The sequence below is a fragment of the Pituophis catenifer genome, unplaced genomic scaffold (assembly GCF_029215685.1).
Source record: "Pituophis catenifer annectens isolate HBS135680 unplaced genomic scaffold, rPitCat1.0.hap2 SCAF_3, whole genome shotgun sequence".
Classification (NCBI taxonomy): domain Eukaryota; kingdom Metazoa; phylum Chordata; class Lepidosauria; order Squamata; family Colubridae; genus Pituophis; species Pituophis catenifer.
In genome coordinates this window covers 74287331-74304857 of record NW_027256883.1, presented here as the reverse complement: position 1 = coordinate 74304857, position 17527 = coordinate 74287331, and the positions used below count along the sequence as shown (strand labels likewise).

The window sequence follows — 17527 nt, the reverse complement described above, 5'->3', positions numbered from 1 at the left end:
TCCTCCACTTAGTGACCTTTCGAAGTTACAACAGCACTAAAAAAAATTCCTTCTGAATGCTTTTCACACATTGCAGCATCTCCATGATCATGTGATCCAAATTATCCAAATTGAGATGCTTGGCAACTGATTCATATTTACGACGGTTGCAGTGCCTGGGGGGTCATATGATCCCCTTTTGCAACCTCCTGACAAGCAAACTCAGTGGGGAAGCCCAATTCATTCCACAACCATGTTACTAAGGTAACATGGTTACACCATAGTAACTTAGTAACCATGGTGATTCACTTAACAACAGCAGCAAGAAAGGTCGTAAAATGGGGTGAGAGAATTGGGAGGCACCACAGATAAATTTCATGCATTGTTGCAAAGAGCCTGAATACTTAAGCCAAGTATTATGGCATAAGTATGGATATTTCAGCTTTTTTCTTTTTAATAAATTTAGAGACATTTCTAAAATTCTGTTTTCAGTTTGTCATTATGGGATACTGAATGTAGATTAATGAGGAAACAACAAATGAATTTCAACAACTGTGGAATCAGGCTGCAGCAGAACAAAATTGACAAAAGTGAAGGGGGTCTGAATACTTTCTGAATGCACTGTAGATAATATTTATAATTCTAGTGACCATACACCCTTTATTATAAAGGATAGCAGTCCTTTAGATTTAATGATTTCATGTTTTGCTCTTGAATTTTCCCCTGTAAAACAAAGTTATAAACAATTATTACTATTTTTAATCCTGTGCCCCTTTTTCCTGTTTCCTCTTTATTTTTTCCAAGCAATAAAGTGGATAATGTATCTACATTCCATTTCTCTGGCATGTGGTTGACAAGCCACGTTGAAGGATGATTTACATATCAGGGCTATTTCTAAAAATATACTGGGAGTGGGGTATTTTTTTCCCTAACAAGAAGACGATATGTATATTGCTACTCCTGACACTTTCGGTTTTCCTTCTCTCTCCCCACCTCCTTTCCTCGTTCCTCCTCTCCTCTCCTCTCCTCCTCTCCTCTCCTTTCCTAAAACAAAGTTATAAACAATTATTACTATTTTTAATCCTGTGCCCCTTTTTCCTGTTTCCTCTTTATTTTTTCCAAGCAATAAAGTGGATAATGTATCTACATTCCATTTCTCTGGCATGTGGTTGACAAGCCACGTTGAAGGATGATTTCCATATCAGCGCTATTTCTAAAAATATACTGGGAATGGGATATTTTTTCCCTAACAAGAAGACGATATATATATTGCTACTCCTGACACTTTCGGTTTTCCTTCTCTCCCCACCTTTCCCCCTGCCTCTTCTCCTCTCCCCTCCTCCTGGGGTTTAAAGGTATTTAAAGCTTGCCCTTACTCTCCCGTCTTCATTGCTCAGCATTGGTGCTATAATTTCAAAGGTGCCTGAGGAATAAATATTTCTTTCTTTCTTTCTTTCTTTCTTTCTTTCTTTCTTTCTTTCTTTCTTTCTTTCTTTCTTTCTTTCTTTCTTTCCTTGTTTTTAAGCTTTCCAGTGGTCACTATGGATAAACTGGCTAATGCAAACTCGCAGTTTGCTCTGGATCTTTTCCAAAAATTGAAGGAAGCCCACCCAACCGGCAACGTTTTCTTTTCTCCGCTCAGTTTATCATCCGCCCTGGCCATGGTCGTCTTAGGGGCCCGCGGTAACACAGCCTCGGAACTCTTGAAGGTCAGCAGGTATTTTTCTGACATGTTAGTATGGCTGCTAATATGAGGAAATGTGGCTCTTTTGTAAGGAGAGTTGAATTTTAAGTGCTGTATATTGGAAAAACCGCCTCTAGTAGAGGGAAATTATGTTTGGATTTAACTTGATGAATCATGTTAATGTGATGAATCATGTTCTGCTGAATAAACAATTTTCAACAGAATAAGGGATATGTGTGTGTGTGTATGGAGAGAGAGAGAGAGACAGAGAGAGAGAGAGAGCGAGAGCGTACTCCAATTTTCTATCACTGAATTTGGCGTATTGACCAGAGGTTCTTAACTGACAGGTCTGACTTTGTGAGAAAGTTTGAAAACCCTTAGTTTAGATTTTCCACATATAGTTAGTTGCCCAACCTGTATGGAATAAGGGTGTAAGAACAAAATTGAAAATAAATGTTCTGATGCTCTCCGTTGCATTCAAATGAAACATTCTCTACTGTCTTGCTATGCTTTCTCAAAAAATCATTTCTTATCAAAACGTTCAACTTTTTCCTTATCCGTTCCAATTAGTTTTGTGCCATAGTCTACATAGATTCTGTAACTGATACCCTAAGGTAATTTTGAATAAAGCAACCTATTTTGTTATTTTCCCGACAGAATATATAGCAAACGCATTCAGGCTTTGATAAATCCCCAATTTTTCCTTGTATATGTATAACCCATTGTATTAATCTTAGAAATTGTATGCGCCTCTATTAAGATGAAACCTACATTTGCAAAGAATGGTCCATCGTACTGTTTGTTTATGTATGCTTTCTACCTGTGAGTCTGTAGATTTCTGAAATGTCTCCATTGTTCTTAGACAAAAAATTTTAGCACTAACCCTAATTTCACTGTTCTTATTGGTACTAAAGTAGGATTTATCTTTTCCATGCAGACATTTCATTTTGATGGTGTTGAAGACCTTCATTCAGTATTCCACACGCTCAATACTAAAATTAACCAGAGCAATGCACCCTACATTCTGAAACTTGCTAATAGATTGTATGGAGAAAAAACTTTCAACTTTTTGTCTGTAAGTAGATTGCTAAATAAATAAACATCAATAATAGAAGGAGCCTGGATAGCTCAACAGACTAAGCACTGTAATTTAACACCAGCTGTCTGCAATTAAAGTAAGATCGAATCTCGCCAGGCTCAAGGTTGACTCAGCCTTTCATCCTTTCTAAGGTAGGTAAATTGAGGACCCAGTTTGTGGGGGCAATAAGCTGACTTTGTATAAAAATATACAAAGGTATGAAGGCTATTGCTTAACGCACTGTAAGCCTCCCTGAGTCTCCGGAGAAGGGCGGCATATAAATCAAATCAAATTAAATAATAATAATAATAATAATAATAATAATAATAATAATAATAATAATAATAATAATAATAAATGGACCATCAGAATGGCTTTATAGATGAATTTCAAATTTTATTAGACTATGAAATTCATCAATACAGTTATCCTTTGCTTTAAGTGAATCTTGAATCTCTCTTACTGCTATGATCAGCCCAGCCCAAAGATGATACAGTGAGAGCCAATCACATCCAGTCACTCATTTTCTTATACGTAATGGACAGAATCTTGCCAAATGGAGTTTATAACCATCTAACCCAGTGGTCCCCAACCCCCGGTCCGCGGACCGGTGCCGGGCCGTGAAGTACCTGGCACCGGGCCGCGCAGCGGCCGGGGGACAGGAACGCTTCAGCACAAAGGCTCCTGGGCCGTGCGCAATGGGCCTGCGCAAAGGCTCAGGCTCCTGGGCCGTGCGCAATGGGCCTGCGCAAAGGCTCCTGGGCCGTGCGCAATGGGCCTGCGCAAAGGCTCCTGGGCCGTCGCCCCACCCCTGCGCGCGCTCAGCGGGCCGCGGCCCCACCCCTGCGCACGCTCAGCGGGCCGCGGCCCCACCCCTGCGCGCGCTCAGCGGGCCGCGGCGATAAAAAGGTTGGGGACCACTGATCTAACCTACTATATCAGTGGTTCTCAACCTTCCTAATGCCGCGACCCTTTAATACAGTTCCTCATATTGTGGTGACCCCCAACCAGGGGTGGGTTCTAAATTTTTTTTACTGCCGGTTCTGTGGGCATGGCTTATTCTGTGGGCGTGGCTTGGAGGTCATGTGACTGGGTGGGCATGGCTAGCTGGTCATGTGACCAGGTGGCCATGGCTATGTGTATAGGGACTACTCAGAGGGCTGAAAAAAGTCATTTCTGACAGGTCCTCGCACTTTTGACTGGTCCTCACACTTATGACCATCCTCACATTTATGCCCGTTGCGGCATTCTTAACAACCGTGTCACTCATTTCACAACTGCTTCTCTTCATCATGGTGACAAGATAGGGCAAAAAACGTAAAATGTGAGGACAGTCGTAAATTCGAGGACTGGTCAAAAGTGCGAGGACCAGTCAAAAATAACTTTTTTAGCCCTCTGAGTATTTTATTTTATTATTTTATTTTATTTTAATTTGATTTATATGCCGCCCTTCTCCGAAGACTCAGGGTGGCTTACAATGTGCTCAGCAATAGCCTTCATCCTTTTGTATATTTATACAAAGTCAGCTTATTGCCCCCACAAACTGGGTCCTCATTTCACCTACCTTAGAAAGGATGGAAGGCTGAGTCAACCTTGAGCCTTGGCGAGATTCGAACCCTGCAGTAATTGCAGGCAGCTGGTCTTAAGCAGCTTAATAACAGGGTGCCTTAAACCCTTGTACTACCAAGGCTCTGTGCACAAAATGACTACCCAGAGGGCTGAAAAATGTGATTTCTGACAGGTCCTCGCACTTTTGACTGGTCTTCGCAGTTATGACTGGTCATCATTTATGCCCATTGTACCATTCTTAACAACCGTGTCACTCATTTCACAACTGTTCTCTTCACCATGGTGACAAGATAGGGCAAAAACATAAATTGTGAGGACAGTCATAAGTTCGAGGACTGGTCAAAAGTGCAAGGACCAGTCAAAAATAACTTTTTCAGCCCTCTGAGTAGTCCATATGCATAAAAGGATACAGCAATAGTGAGGGATGAAGGAAGGGAAGGGAAATTAGAGTAGGAGTGAGGGTAAGAGAGGGAGGAAGAGAGGAGGGGAAGGAGAAAGGAAGAGGAAGTAGGGAGAAGAAGAAGGTGGGGGAGAGAAAGTAAGTAGGAAAGAAAAGACAGAGGTGGTAGGTTTGAGGAGAAAGATTGCTGTACAATAAAAAAGGTGAAAGGGAAGAAAGCCAACCCCAAACAAATATAAAGATATTAAGATAAAGAATGAATTGTTAAACTTTAAAGAATAAAAGAGAACAAATAGGAATAAATAGCAATAATTAGAAACACACATACAAACATACAACGTATTTTCTTTGAACAGAATATTTGGCCGGTTCACAAATTTAAACAGTTGTAGGAGGTTAGCACCCACCCCTTTCCTAGAAGAATGAAATATTTTGGGAAATATTAAAAAGGCAGAATATTATATTTCCTTGGATGAGAAATGGAGAAGCATATTTTACAGACAAAGCAGCTCCCACCTTCCTGCCCCCCACCATTTGTTAATGGGCCAGAGGCAGAAAGTCAATCCTTTGTCAAAGGACATTTGCAACACAATAGCAACAGAAACTAACACAATGGGCCCCATCAAGCCATGTGATCCTGTCCACCATTAAACCATCTTTCCAAGTAGTCTCCGTGTTTCCAGTGTCTTTTTCCCCACTTGGAGCAGAACCTAGAAGGATATTTCTTCCAACACAGTATTTAGTCATTTCAATTAAATTTACAATTTCTATATTTCCTTTTTACCATATTTATTCCTCATCTATTTTTTTAAAAAACCAATATTACCCTTCATCCTCATCTCTAATCTTAATCAAATTCAATTTTTCCCTTCTATTCTATATTATATCCCTTCGCATTGTCATCTATTTTCAAATTCAACATTTTAATATAAATCAATTAGTTATATAACTATCTTTTTTTGCATATTAATCAATATGAACATGAATATTCCAATTATTTCCATGCAATCCAATTTCTTACAAATCAATTAATTATATTTACCAATAATAATAAACCAAATAATTTCCCCCATATATTCCTCCAAACCACAACTTAACCGTTTCTGCTTTCAACACAATATACAATTAATAGTATCTCAATTATTACAATTCCCTAGTTAAATAGAGCTTTTTTTCTTTTGTGTTTTAAAATCTTGAACCTCCTCTTGCCCTAAATTTCCCATTGTTCGCAGTTTTGTACCTACCTTTTTTGGTGAGGAAAAAGAAAAAGAAATCTCTCTGCCTCATTTTGTCACATTGCAGCTAAGACCCTGCTTTCGCTTTCTCTTTTCAGCATAGCTAGGGGGAAAAAAACTTGCTCCAGGAATTTACCTCTTTGCAGCTAGCTCTTTGAAGCCCCACGGCAAGAATTTAAAGTTTTTTTTCCCTCTAGCTATCAGCTGGGACTCCGGAGGCAGCAATAGATTGGGAGTGGGCGGGGTAAAAGAACGGCCGGCGATCCAACAGAGGCAGAGGGTGAGGGTGAGTGAAGGTGTGGGGGGGGCGAGAGAGGGCTTTGGCGACCCCTGTGAAATGGCCGTTCGACCCCCAAAGGGGTCGCGACCCCCAGGTTGAGAACCGCTGTACTATATCTTGAGAGATTCCAGGGTGTGTCTACCCTGAACCTCTTCCCCTCTCTCTCCTCCATTTTGGGATTGCACAGCCACTTAATCTGAGTGTGTCTCTGGGAAAACACCGTGTTCGCTAAAATTTCCTCCCCCCCCATTGCTTCTCCAGGTGCACATTCCATCACAGCTATGAAATATGCAATTTATAGGTTCATTCTTTTTCTCTGTTTTATCCACTTACAGCCATCTTTCTTGTGAGATGTAGAAGTATTGCAGCTCACCTTATGAGATAGATCCAGATTTTCCAATTAGATTACAAATTGTATGTATAATATGCATCTCTTTTCAGAAGAAAAAACTTTTTTCAAAGACCATTCCGTTCAGGTTACATTCCAGTCAAAACACATGATGCTTAATCCTGTATCATGGTTAAAGTACTGAAGAAGAGCAGGGAGGTCTAGATTTAAGATCTCACGCAGAATAGTCCACTTTTTCTCTTCGGGCTAGTTGTGTTTTTCAGCCTAAACTTGGTTATCATGACAGTGAATTGGAAAATTTCAACACAGACTACGTCAGCCTTTTAGATAGAGACATGTCTTCATTATGCCATTATGAGTGCTTGATTGAATGCAGTTAGAAAATTCTACAGCATGACTGTTGCAATCATCCTGGTGGGCTCCTCATGAATGGTTCAGATTAGAGATAACACAAGGACAGGTGTTTCTCGGGATGAGAGAGCCCAGAGCTGACTCCGTCACCCTCTTTTATTATACAAGGGTATAGGGCGTATCAGAAGGCATGATTACAGCTATACATTCTCATATTACATCTGTGATACAAAGGATTTTCTCCATATCTGGACATAACTTTCACATCCTACCATATTACAGTAAATCACGTGAATTCTAGGAAAGCGATACTAAAGGTAAAAACAAAACTTAACAAAACTTAACTCTGGCTATTTGCTGCTAGCCAAGGGGCCCATCTTCCGTTATCAGATTACCTCAACCCTCAGGAATGTTCTACAAGGAGATGTCTCTGCTTATACAGGCACAGCCTATGTTATTAACAAAGAGAGAACGAATAGGGCCCTTCAGAGAGTATCCATATGAACCCGCTTTTTCTACTCAGATTATTTCGGTGCCAAGCTCCATACAGTGTCCAACCAGTTAGACTGGTCTACACATATACTATGGCCACCTGATTCCCACACATGACTGATGAAGGCAAAGGCTGCCAAGTAGGAACAGGGAGATTAATTGGATCTCTAATTGATTGGAGATGATAATTCTTAGTATTTATTATTTATTAAATGTACATGCTTCTCCTCCTGCTATCCACAATAATTATATTTATTTTATAATTTATAAATATTATATGTCTTATTTTGCTAGGGTTTCTTGACTAGCACCCAGTATATGTATGGAGCTGAATTATCCACAGTGGACTTCTCAAATGCTCCAGACAAGGCAAAAAAGGAAATTAACCAATGGGTTGAACAGCAGACTGAAGGTGAGATTTAAAAAACCAACAACTATAGTTTTATCTTTTCGTTGCAAGTCAAACCCTTACTTTTATTTGCTGCCATAAAAGACCAATTTCCAGAATTGATAAAAGAGAAAGCAAAATAATAGTTTGGAACAGTTAATCTTATAGAATGGGTTCTTTTTGTATAGTGGTTAATAAGGGATCCAGTTAGCAGCATGTATCTTGATGAAAGGTATTTTGGGCCGGCATAAGAAGTCTGATAAAACACAAGTTTGGGAACAACCCACAGATACACAGGACACCATAAATGAATGTTCCACATTGTCCTTGCCCTTAGACTATTTCCTGAGAGAAACTTAGAAAGTGGACATTACATATCAATGGGTCTGCTTAATGCAACTCACATTCTTTTATTTTATTAATTAAATTTATATGCTGCTTATTTCACTTTTTAAGTGACTTTGGGGATCTTATAAAATGATAAAAAGAGAAAGACAATACAAAATAATTAACGTTTAGAAAGAATAAATAGACCAAAAACCAATAAGACAGGAAATGAGGATGGGGATCTTCTCCCTATCCCATCAGCCACCCCCCCCCCTTGGAACCCTCCTGTCGGGGCTCCAGACCAGCCAGCAGAGCCAGATTTTAAGACTCTTCCAGAAGGCCAGGAGTGTTGGGGCTGATGTTACCTCAGCAAATGAATATTAAAAACACTGAATGTTTTGACTAATACCGTATTTTCCGGCGTATAAGACGACTGGGCGTATAAGACGACCCCCTACTTTTCCTGTTAAAATATAGGGTTTGGGCTATACTCGCCGTATAAGACTACCCCTCTTCCAACGCACACCAAATAAAAATTAAAAAAACATCAACTGGCTCACCCACAATGTAAAAGCAGCTGTGCTAGACCCAAAATGGCCCCTGAAACAAACAGGAACCTCACACAGCCCCAAAAAGCCCCAAAAAACAACTTTCACGCTTTACACACACACAACACAACACAACACAACACAACACAACACAACTGGCTCATCCATAATGTAAAAGTAGCTGTGCTAGACCCAAAATGGCCCCTGCAACAAGCAGGAACTTCACACAGCCACAAAAAGCCCAAAAACCCAACTTTCACACTTCACACACACAAAATTCCACATACAGCTTTGTGAGATTTTGTGTGTTTGTGTAGTTAGAGTGAAACACTACAGAAACACACTAAATCTCAGCTACACAAATATTATTTTATTTTATTTTATTTTTATTTTTATATGAAAGCTAAATTTAAAACTTCCTAAACTTTAAATGGCTAGGTCTAAAAAAGAACTAAAAAAAACCCCAATTAACTATTTTTTTTTAAAGATCCCAAAGGGGAAAAAAACTTACGTACCCAATAGAACAGGGGTCTCCAACCTTGGCAACTTTAAGACTTGTAGACTTCAACTCCCACAATTCCTCAGCCAGCTTTGTTTTGCTGGCTGAGGAATTCTGGGAGTTGAAGTCCACAATTCCCTGCCTGCTTGGTTGCAGGCAGGGAGTTGCTTGCTGATGGAATGGATTCAGGCAAGCGAAGCAAGGCAAGCAGCTAAGGCAGTGGTTCTCAACCTTCCTAATGCCGCGACCCTTTAATACAGTTCCTCATGTTGTGGTGACCCCCAACGATAAAGTTATTCCTAAAACCATCAAAAATATGTGTTTTCCGATGGTCTTAGGCCAGGGGTCCCCAACCTTTTGGACCTCAGGGACCACCAACTTCATAATTTTAAATTTCGCAGACCACTAATACAAATCCAGTGTCCCGCTTGCTGAAGCACCTGGACTCCCAGTACGGGATGGGGTCCTTCAGGCACTCTCCATCCTCTCTGTCTCTCTCTCTCTCTGTCTCCCACTCTTTCTCTCTCATTCTCTCTTTCTCTCTCTCTCATTTTCGCTTTCTCTCTCTCTCCCTCTCTTTCTTTCTCTCCCACTCTTTCTCATTCTCTCTTTCTCTCTCCCCCCTCTCTCATTCTCTTTCTCTCTCCCCCTCTTTTTCATTCTTTCTTTCCCCCACTCTTTCCCTTTCTCTCCCCTCTTTCTCATTCTTTCTCTCTCTCCCACTCTTTCTCTCTCATTCTCTTTCTCCCCCCTTTCTCTCTCTTTCTCCCACTCTCTTTCTCTCCCCCCACTCTCTCTCTCATTCTCTCTTTCTCTCTGTCCCCCTTTCTCTCCCCCCACTTTCTCTTTCTCCCTCCCGCTCTTTCTCTTTCTCTCTCTCCCCCTCTTTCTCTCTCTCCCCACTCTCTCCCTCTCATTCTGATTCTCTCATTCTGATTCTCTTTCATTTTCTCTCCCTCTCTCTCATTCTCTCTCTGATTCTTTGGTTCTCTTTGATTCTGTCTCTTTCTCTGTCTCTCATTCTCTCTCTCTCACTCTCTCTCTCTGATTCTCTCTGTCTCTTTCTCTCATTCTCTTTCATTCTGTCTTTCTCTCTCTTTCATTCTTTGTCTCTTTCTCTCTCTGTCTCATTCTGATTCTCTCTTTCTCTCTCATTCTCTCTCTCTCTCATCTCATGGGCCAGCCAGTGTCTTGGGGCTGAGAGGAAGTCAAGCATCTCCCTGAGAGACTGAGGGCCGGAAGAAGTGTGGGAGCGAAGCACTACTTGAACTTGTGCGGCATGAGCATTCGCCTTGGTATATTTGCGCCAGCTGATGGCCAAGGCAGCCCTCATCTGTCTGCTGAAAGTGCAGCATCAGGATTCTGCCTTGCTATATTTGCGGCGCAAGGCAGCCTTTGTTTCCTGCTGCTTGGGACTCAGAGCGGTAAATAGCGTCTGATCCGGAGAGCAGCTGGATTTTGCTCTCTAATCTGGATGCCAGATCGGCCCCCTGCAAACTCTCGTCTCTCGAGGAGCGCTCCCTGAAGCGGGGCTGGAAACTTTGGTTGGACTGCTTGAGAGAGGAGAGCTTGCAGGGGGGCGATCTGGTGTCTGCAACGGAGAGCGGCATCCGGCTTTTTCTCTCCGCTGTAAGAGCGCTGTAAGAGCGGCAGCCCTCATCTCCTAATGCTTGGGACTGCAAAATCCAGCTGCTCCCCGGACCAGTCACCATTTACCGCTCCGAGTCCCAAACATTAGGAGATGAGGGCTGCTGCTCTTACAGCGCTCTTATAGCGGAGAGAAAAAGCTGGATGCCGCTCTCCATTGCAGACACCAGATCGCCCCCCTGCAAGCTCTCCTCTCTCAAGCAGTCCAACCAAAGTTTCCAGCCCCGTTTCAGGGAGCGCTCCTTGAGAGACGAGAGTTTGCAGGGGGCCGATTTGGCAGCCGGATTAGAGAGCAAAATCCAGCAGCTCTCCGGATCAGACGCCATTTACCACTCTGAGTCCCAGGCAGCAGGAAACAAAGGCTGCCTTGCGCCACTCCTGACACAAATATACCAAGGTGGAATGCTGCTGCCGTACAAATGAAAGTAGTGCTTCACTCCCACAGCTTCCAGCCATCGCAAACACCACTTCTTCCCGCTTCTGCCGCCCCCTCCCCCACCGCCACAACAGCACCATTCATTCCGGATGGCGAGGGCTGCGCTCGTTTTTCTGTATTGCACCACCATCAAAACCCCTGTGAAAGGGTTGTTTGACCCCCCAACCACTGAGCTAAGGTAAGCAAGCCAGGAAAATGCGCTGCGCACTCCCACCCTTTGCCTGCGAGCCCGGACGCTGATCCGGACAGCTGCAGAACGAACTGGGCACCGGCTGTCATGTCTTTTCTGCTGTGCGGGGTTCGGCACCTGGGCTCCCGGGGTTTAAGCCTCTGGGCCAGCCCGTGCTGCTCCAGGATGTTCGCTTCGGGCTCCTTGGAATTGCTGCTGGGCGCTTCTTCCCGTTGGGGCGATGGTGGGTGGCTGCGAGCCTGGAAGAGGTGGTGAAATGCAGAGCAATACCTCGTGGGGAAGGAGTCCGCCGTGGCTCCTGCAGTCCACTCACCATCGCCCCAACGGGAAGAAGCGCCCAGCAGCAATTCCAAGGAGCCCGAAGCGAACATCCTGGAGCAGCACGGGCCGGCCCAAAGGCTTAAACCCCAGGAGCCCAGGTGCCGAACCCGGCACAGCAGAAAAGACATGACAGCCGGTGCCCAGTTCTTTCTGCAGCCGTCCGGATCGGCGCCAAGCCAGGAAAGTGCGCTGCGCACTCCCACCCTTCGCCTGCGAGCCCGGGCGCCGATCCGCTTGGACTGCGGGAGCCACGGCGGTGCTGGCCGGGCTGGGTCTGGTGCGGTGGGCGGAGATGAAGGAGCAGCCTCGGCGGTAGCAGCAGCAGCAATTACAACGGGAAAAGCTGTGGGGAAAGGAGGACGAGGAAGATCTGGCAAGGCGGTGCGAGCACTTCATGGCTCCTCCGGTGAGCGGATTGCGAGAGCTGCGCGACTGGGGCGGAGACATGCGAAGTCGCATGGGGCTTCTCATAATGGAGACGCAGAGCCAGGTGTGCAAGGCGCTGGCCCAGGTCGACCGCGGCGCCACTTTCACCGTGGACTGCTGGGAAAGGAAGGAAGGTGATCCGAATTCCGGGGTAGAGTGGGGATGCGTTCCTTTCTCGTGGGCCCTGCACTGCCTGGCACCTCTTGTAGGTTGGAACTAATTCGGAATACAGCTTCCCCTCAATGTTGCCGGCGCTCCCAAAGTGTCATCGGTCAGCGCCAGCAACTCAGATTCGGGTACCCGGCGTATAAGACGACCCCCGACTTTTGAGATGATTTTCCTGGGTTAAAAAGTCGTCTTATACGCCGGAAAATACGGTATATTGATTTAAAAGAGGATTTTATTTTAAATTGAGGTAATTTTGGGGTTGGCTAGTATTCCAGTATTAGCAGAGTACCATGAACAGCAGTATTCCAGTATTTTGAGAGGTTGCCACAAAGAGGAGAGGGTCAACTTATTTACCAAAGCACCAGAGGGCAAGACAAGAAACAATGGATGGAAACTAATGAAGGAGAGAAGCAACCTGGAAATAAGGAGAAACCTCTTAACAGTGAGGACAATTAACCAGTGAAACAGCTTCCCTTCAGAAATTGTAGCTGCTTCATCACTGGAGGTTTTTAAGAAGAGACTGGACAGTCATTTGTCTGAAATGGTATAGGGTCTCCTGATTGAGCAGGGGGTTGAATTAAAAGGCCTCCAAAGTCCCTTCCAGCTCTATTTTGATTGATTGATTAATTGATTGATTGTTTGATTGATTGACGATTGACTGATTGATTCTGGAGTTGTGGCACCATAAGCACATGACAGAAATGGCCAGTGCCATTTACAGCAGCTTTTGCTAATCCAGGATTTTTTTACAAGAAAAATATTTACAAGATAATTCAGAGGGGAAATGTACATTTAAGAAGTACATTTAGATTAATCTCATTTATCCAATAATATTATTTAAGTCTCGGTTCTTTGCACAGCTAATGAACTGTAAAATTTCTCCATCAAGGTAAAATCCCTGAGTTGTTATCTGAAGGATCCATCAATGAAATGACTAAATTGGTTTTGGTGAATGCTGTCTACTTTAAAGGCAACTGGGCAAAGGCATTTAAAGAAGAAGATACTGAAGACAAGCCTTTTAGACTAAATAAGGTAAATAATTTTTTTGGTCTCACTTCTGTAACAACAACTTGTTGCTTAGGCAGGTGTAACAATAATCACTCACATGAAGCGTTATCAAGCTTTTATGATAGTGCTGAAAACATAATCCTAATTTATCTGTAGTCATGTTTTTGAAGCCTTATATCAGTTCCTTTGAGCCTAATCTCTAGTTACAAATCTCATTTTCCCCATAAATTAAACCTAATTCTATTTTGATTTTTTTTTTTTTACTGAATTTAGTGGGTCATTTGTCTATTTGCTCTAATACATGAAGGAAAACAATAAAGCAGTTTTTATTTTTTTATACTACAGGTAGTTTTTTCCCCTTGGTTTACTGTAATTTTTAAATTGGTTTAGATGTTCTGTTTATTTCTACCTGGAAATGAAATTCATATAGCTTAACAGAGTTGTATGATTCCAAAGAACAGGTATATATTAATAAAGTTTGCAAAGATATATTTCCCAGAAACTAGTTCTATCAATTTCTGCTTATGCATACAGAATCTTTATTTCTTCGTTGTTTAATAAGCTCGTCACTGTAATATTCTTAATATAATGCAGAGAGAAAAGAAGAATGTGAAGATGATGTTTATGAAAGAGAAGCTTCCCATTGGTTTTATCCCTGAATGCAAGTGTCGTGTGTTGGAACTGCCATACAAGGGAAAGGATCTTAGCATGATCATCCTTTTGCCTGACAGCATTGAGGATAATTCCACAGGCCTGGAACAGGTGATTCTATTGTTTCTTGCTACTGCTGTAAAATTCTTGTCCTAAACTAAATTATTCTAAATATGACATGAACACTTGGTAGGATCACCCATACGCATAGACAAAGTTGTGGTTTATGTGATGCATTGAGTGGCTCCACAGTGGGGTTCTGAAGAGAGGCTGCCTTATTCTCGGGATCTCCAGAAAATCTTCAAGAGTTCTCTGCTATGAAGACTTCTCTGCTACACTATGAATCCCTAATCATCTCAGGTGAAAATGTTGAAAATAGATTATATCTGGATTATATTTAAATAATATCTTAAATAATAAACAGTAAGGTATCTATAAAATAAAAGCTTTTTATGTTAAGTTTGAACAGGACAACCATGGTTTTGCCTAAAAATACTTTTTTAAAAAATCTACTGGTATGTTTCGTTCTAATAATGTTTATGCTATAAACTCTGTGTTAATTTTTTCCCATCTGAACATCTGTTAAAGCTGCAAATTGTTTAGCATGTGGCAGAAACCCTCTTGCACTCAGTTCACTGCCATATTTTTGTTGTTTCCCATAGAGAAAGACCATGTCTGGGGTAGAGAAATGTGCCCTCTGGCTCTGCAAATTCATTCATACTGAAGTCAGAGATATTCTGTTTTTCAGCAACATGTATCTCTCTGCTGAAATGGAAATATTGTGGCACAATGATGCAAATGATTATTTCTCTTTCTCTGCCTTTTTAGCTGGAGAAGCAGCTTACTTTGGAAAAACTGCAAGAATGGACCCAGCCAAAGAATATGGATTCCGGCATGGACGTCTATGTACATCTACCTAAATTTCAGCTGGAAGAAAACTATGACCTTAAATCTTACTTTGCAGCATTGGGGCTAGTAGATTTGTTTGACAGTGGCAAGGCTGATTTGTCTGGAATGTCAGGAGCTCAGGATCTCCATGTGTCTAAAATTGTTCACAAGTCCTTTCTAGAAGTAAATGAAGCGGGCACTGAAGCAGCAGCAGCTACTGCTGCTATGATTATGCTCCTTTGTTTGCCCATGCGGGAGGATTTTATTGCTGACCATCCTTTCCTATTTTTTATCCGTCATAATCCAACAAACACGATACTTTTCTTTGGTAGATTTGCTTCTCCATAAAGAGTATCGTTAAGACATAAAACCAACTTCCAGCCTCCTATTATACGCATGTTTCTCTGCTTGCTTGGGGGAATTTTCATGAACATGTTGGGTTCCTCCAGTTATTTTCCATCTTTGATTTTTTTGAATTCCTGAGCCTGTTAACAGCTTTTATGTTTACACTTTGCTCAAACCTATAACCATCTCTAATCTACGACATTCAGGGATATTTGACTGCAGTTCCTTTAATTTCCAACTAGCCAGGAATTCTGGGAATTGTAGTTTGAGCTCTTTGGAAGCCCTCAGGCAAGTGGCAGCTACTGTGCATTGTATTTTTAAAATGAGTAACAGATGAATTACTGAAATAAAGTTGGCCTTCATTCAATATAATGTAAGAGTCTTTGGTCCAGATTCTTTGGTCCTTGAAAATCATTGATAATAAAGAATCCAGAAAGTGTCTTCTTTTTTGTTCTTAAAAATACAAAGCAATTTGGCACTTGTCTTAATAAGTATCTTATGAAGAATTCTGGTACTTTGCTTATCATTTAGTAAATGCAGAATTGTTCACATATGAATCACCAGTGACCTCAATCTACTAATTTTCTGATTTTTTTTTGCCCCATTTTGGCTGGCAGAGTTCTTCAGTAGTTGTCCGTCACATTTGCCATCCATTCCCCCTCCCCGGCCCGTGGAGGACAACTACAATGCTGTCCCAGCCCTCGAAAAAATCCAGTTCGACACTCCTGATTTAGAGGCATTCTTGCTTTAAATATTTAAGAAAGCCCCCCCCCCATGCTTTCTCCTAAGGTGCCAATGATTTTGCCTTTATGACTACTTTCCCTTCCCTTTCCTTCCCAGCCCATTCCCCGCCTCTTACAACTATCTACAGATGGAGCTCCAGGCTAGCAAAACGAAATCTCAGGAACACAGTATAAGATTTCAGACCAAACAACAGAGTGCTTACAATATTATAACTGAAGTCTTTTAGTTATATTATTATTTTAATAATTTCCAATTATAAAATGGAAACAGCGATGGTTGTAAATTAACTTTATTTTCACAGTTTCAAAAATATTTTCTCAAGTTACATTTCAATTATAAGGAGTTTTTTTTTTCAGTTTAAGGTGCAAATGCAGTATATCTTTATAGACTGGGATAAATCAAGCTCCAATCAAGGACACAAGTCAAAATTAGGCCTTTCTAAGTTCTATGGATTGTTTAAAATATATACTTCTATTAGTCCCATTGAAAAAGCCTAATATTAGCTAAGATGGTAAATTCTTATTTTTTATTTTTTTTGAAATAATGCTCTTCATATCCTTGATTAAATCAAACAATTTTAGTTGTTCTTTACCTATATAATATGTATTTTATCCAAGGTTATCACACAATTCTTACATTTTATATAAGGCATGCAATAAAATATTCTTTGTAGTATAAAATGATTTAGGAATGTGCAGCTATTTATTTCCACTTCAAGTGGAAAGGAGCAGTTCCTTAAATAGAACACATATTTTCCTCTGACTACACAAATAGTGTAGAAAAGGTGTAGTTTCTTTAAGGAACCTCTGACAACATTAATGCGTATATTTATATCTGTGCTGAGCAGCTTTTTACCTTGAATTGGAACAGCAGAATATCCCCAAAATTGTTTCATTTGTACCAAAGATGATTGAATACATATTATTTAATACAAAAAGGTAGGCATCCCAGTTTGAGACTACCAGTTAAATATGGCTAGCCTGGAAAAATACAGTTTTCCTAAAACTGAAATGAACTTTTAAGAAAAATATTACGGGATTATTACGAATCGCGTGTGACAATACAGGTGTTCCATCAAATTTTGCTTTGTTTGAAAAAATCAATCCCTTTCAACTCTTCAGGCAGATATTCTTCTTCTACAGGATTCTTGTACATAGGATTGTATTTATATCCATAACCTAAATTTTTCATGAGCTTGGTTGGTGCATTCTGCAAATGTAAAGGGACAGGCGGAAGTGGTCCTTGGTGGTCTCTTAGGCATGATTTCACATGACTGTAAGCGCTGTACACTTCAACAGACTTTGGTGCTCTGGCAAAATAGACTACACACTGCGCCAGTAAGACCTATGGAACAAAAAGAAAGGGACAATTAAAGAAGCAAGGGAGATGTACTGCAGGTAGCCCTCCTTTTAGTGACCTTTCGAAATTACAACAGCACTAAAAAAAATTCCTTCTGAATGCTTTTCATACATTGCAGCATCTTCATGATCATGTGATCCAAATTATCCAAATTCAGATGCTTGG

At 41.4% G+C, this 17527-nt stretch overlaps 1 protein-coding gene across 1 annotated transcript; it reads left to right on the top strand.

Moving 5' to 3' along the window:
• Window positions 1-1313: 1313 nt before the first annotated feature.
• On the top strand, window positions 1314-15328 carry LOC139316009 (leukocyte elastase inhibitor-like). Its single transcript, XM_070942552.1, has 7 exons — window positions 1314-1334; window positions 1505-1688; window positions 2601-2738; window positions 7712-7829; window positions 13257-13399; window positions 13970-14137; window positions 14855-15328. The coding sequence occupies exons 2-7, from the start codon at window positions 1521-1523 to the stop codon at window positions 15260-15262; spliced, it is 1143 nt and encodes a 380-aa protein (XP_070798653.1). The 5' UTR covers window positions 1314-1334; window positions 1505-1520; the 3' UTR covers window positions 15263-15328.
• Window positions 15329-17527: the final 2199 nt, after the last annotated feature.

Bases quoted from the DNA above. Each gene is read 5' to 3' on its own strand.
- LOC139316009 (XM_070942552.1), top strand. From the start codon at position 1,521: ATGGATAAACTGGCTAATGCAAACTCGCAGTTTGCTCTGGATCTTTTC. The intron at 1,689-2,600 runs GTCAGCAGGTAT...TTTTCCATGCAG, and splicing joins CAGCCTCGGAACTCTTGAAG to ACATTTCATTTTGATGGTGT. The intron at 13,400-13,969 runs GTAAATAATTTT...AATATAATGCAG, and splicing joins AGCCTTTTAGACTAAATAAG to AGAGAAAAGAAGAATGTGAA.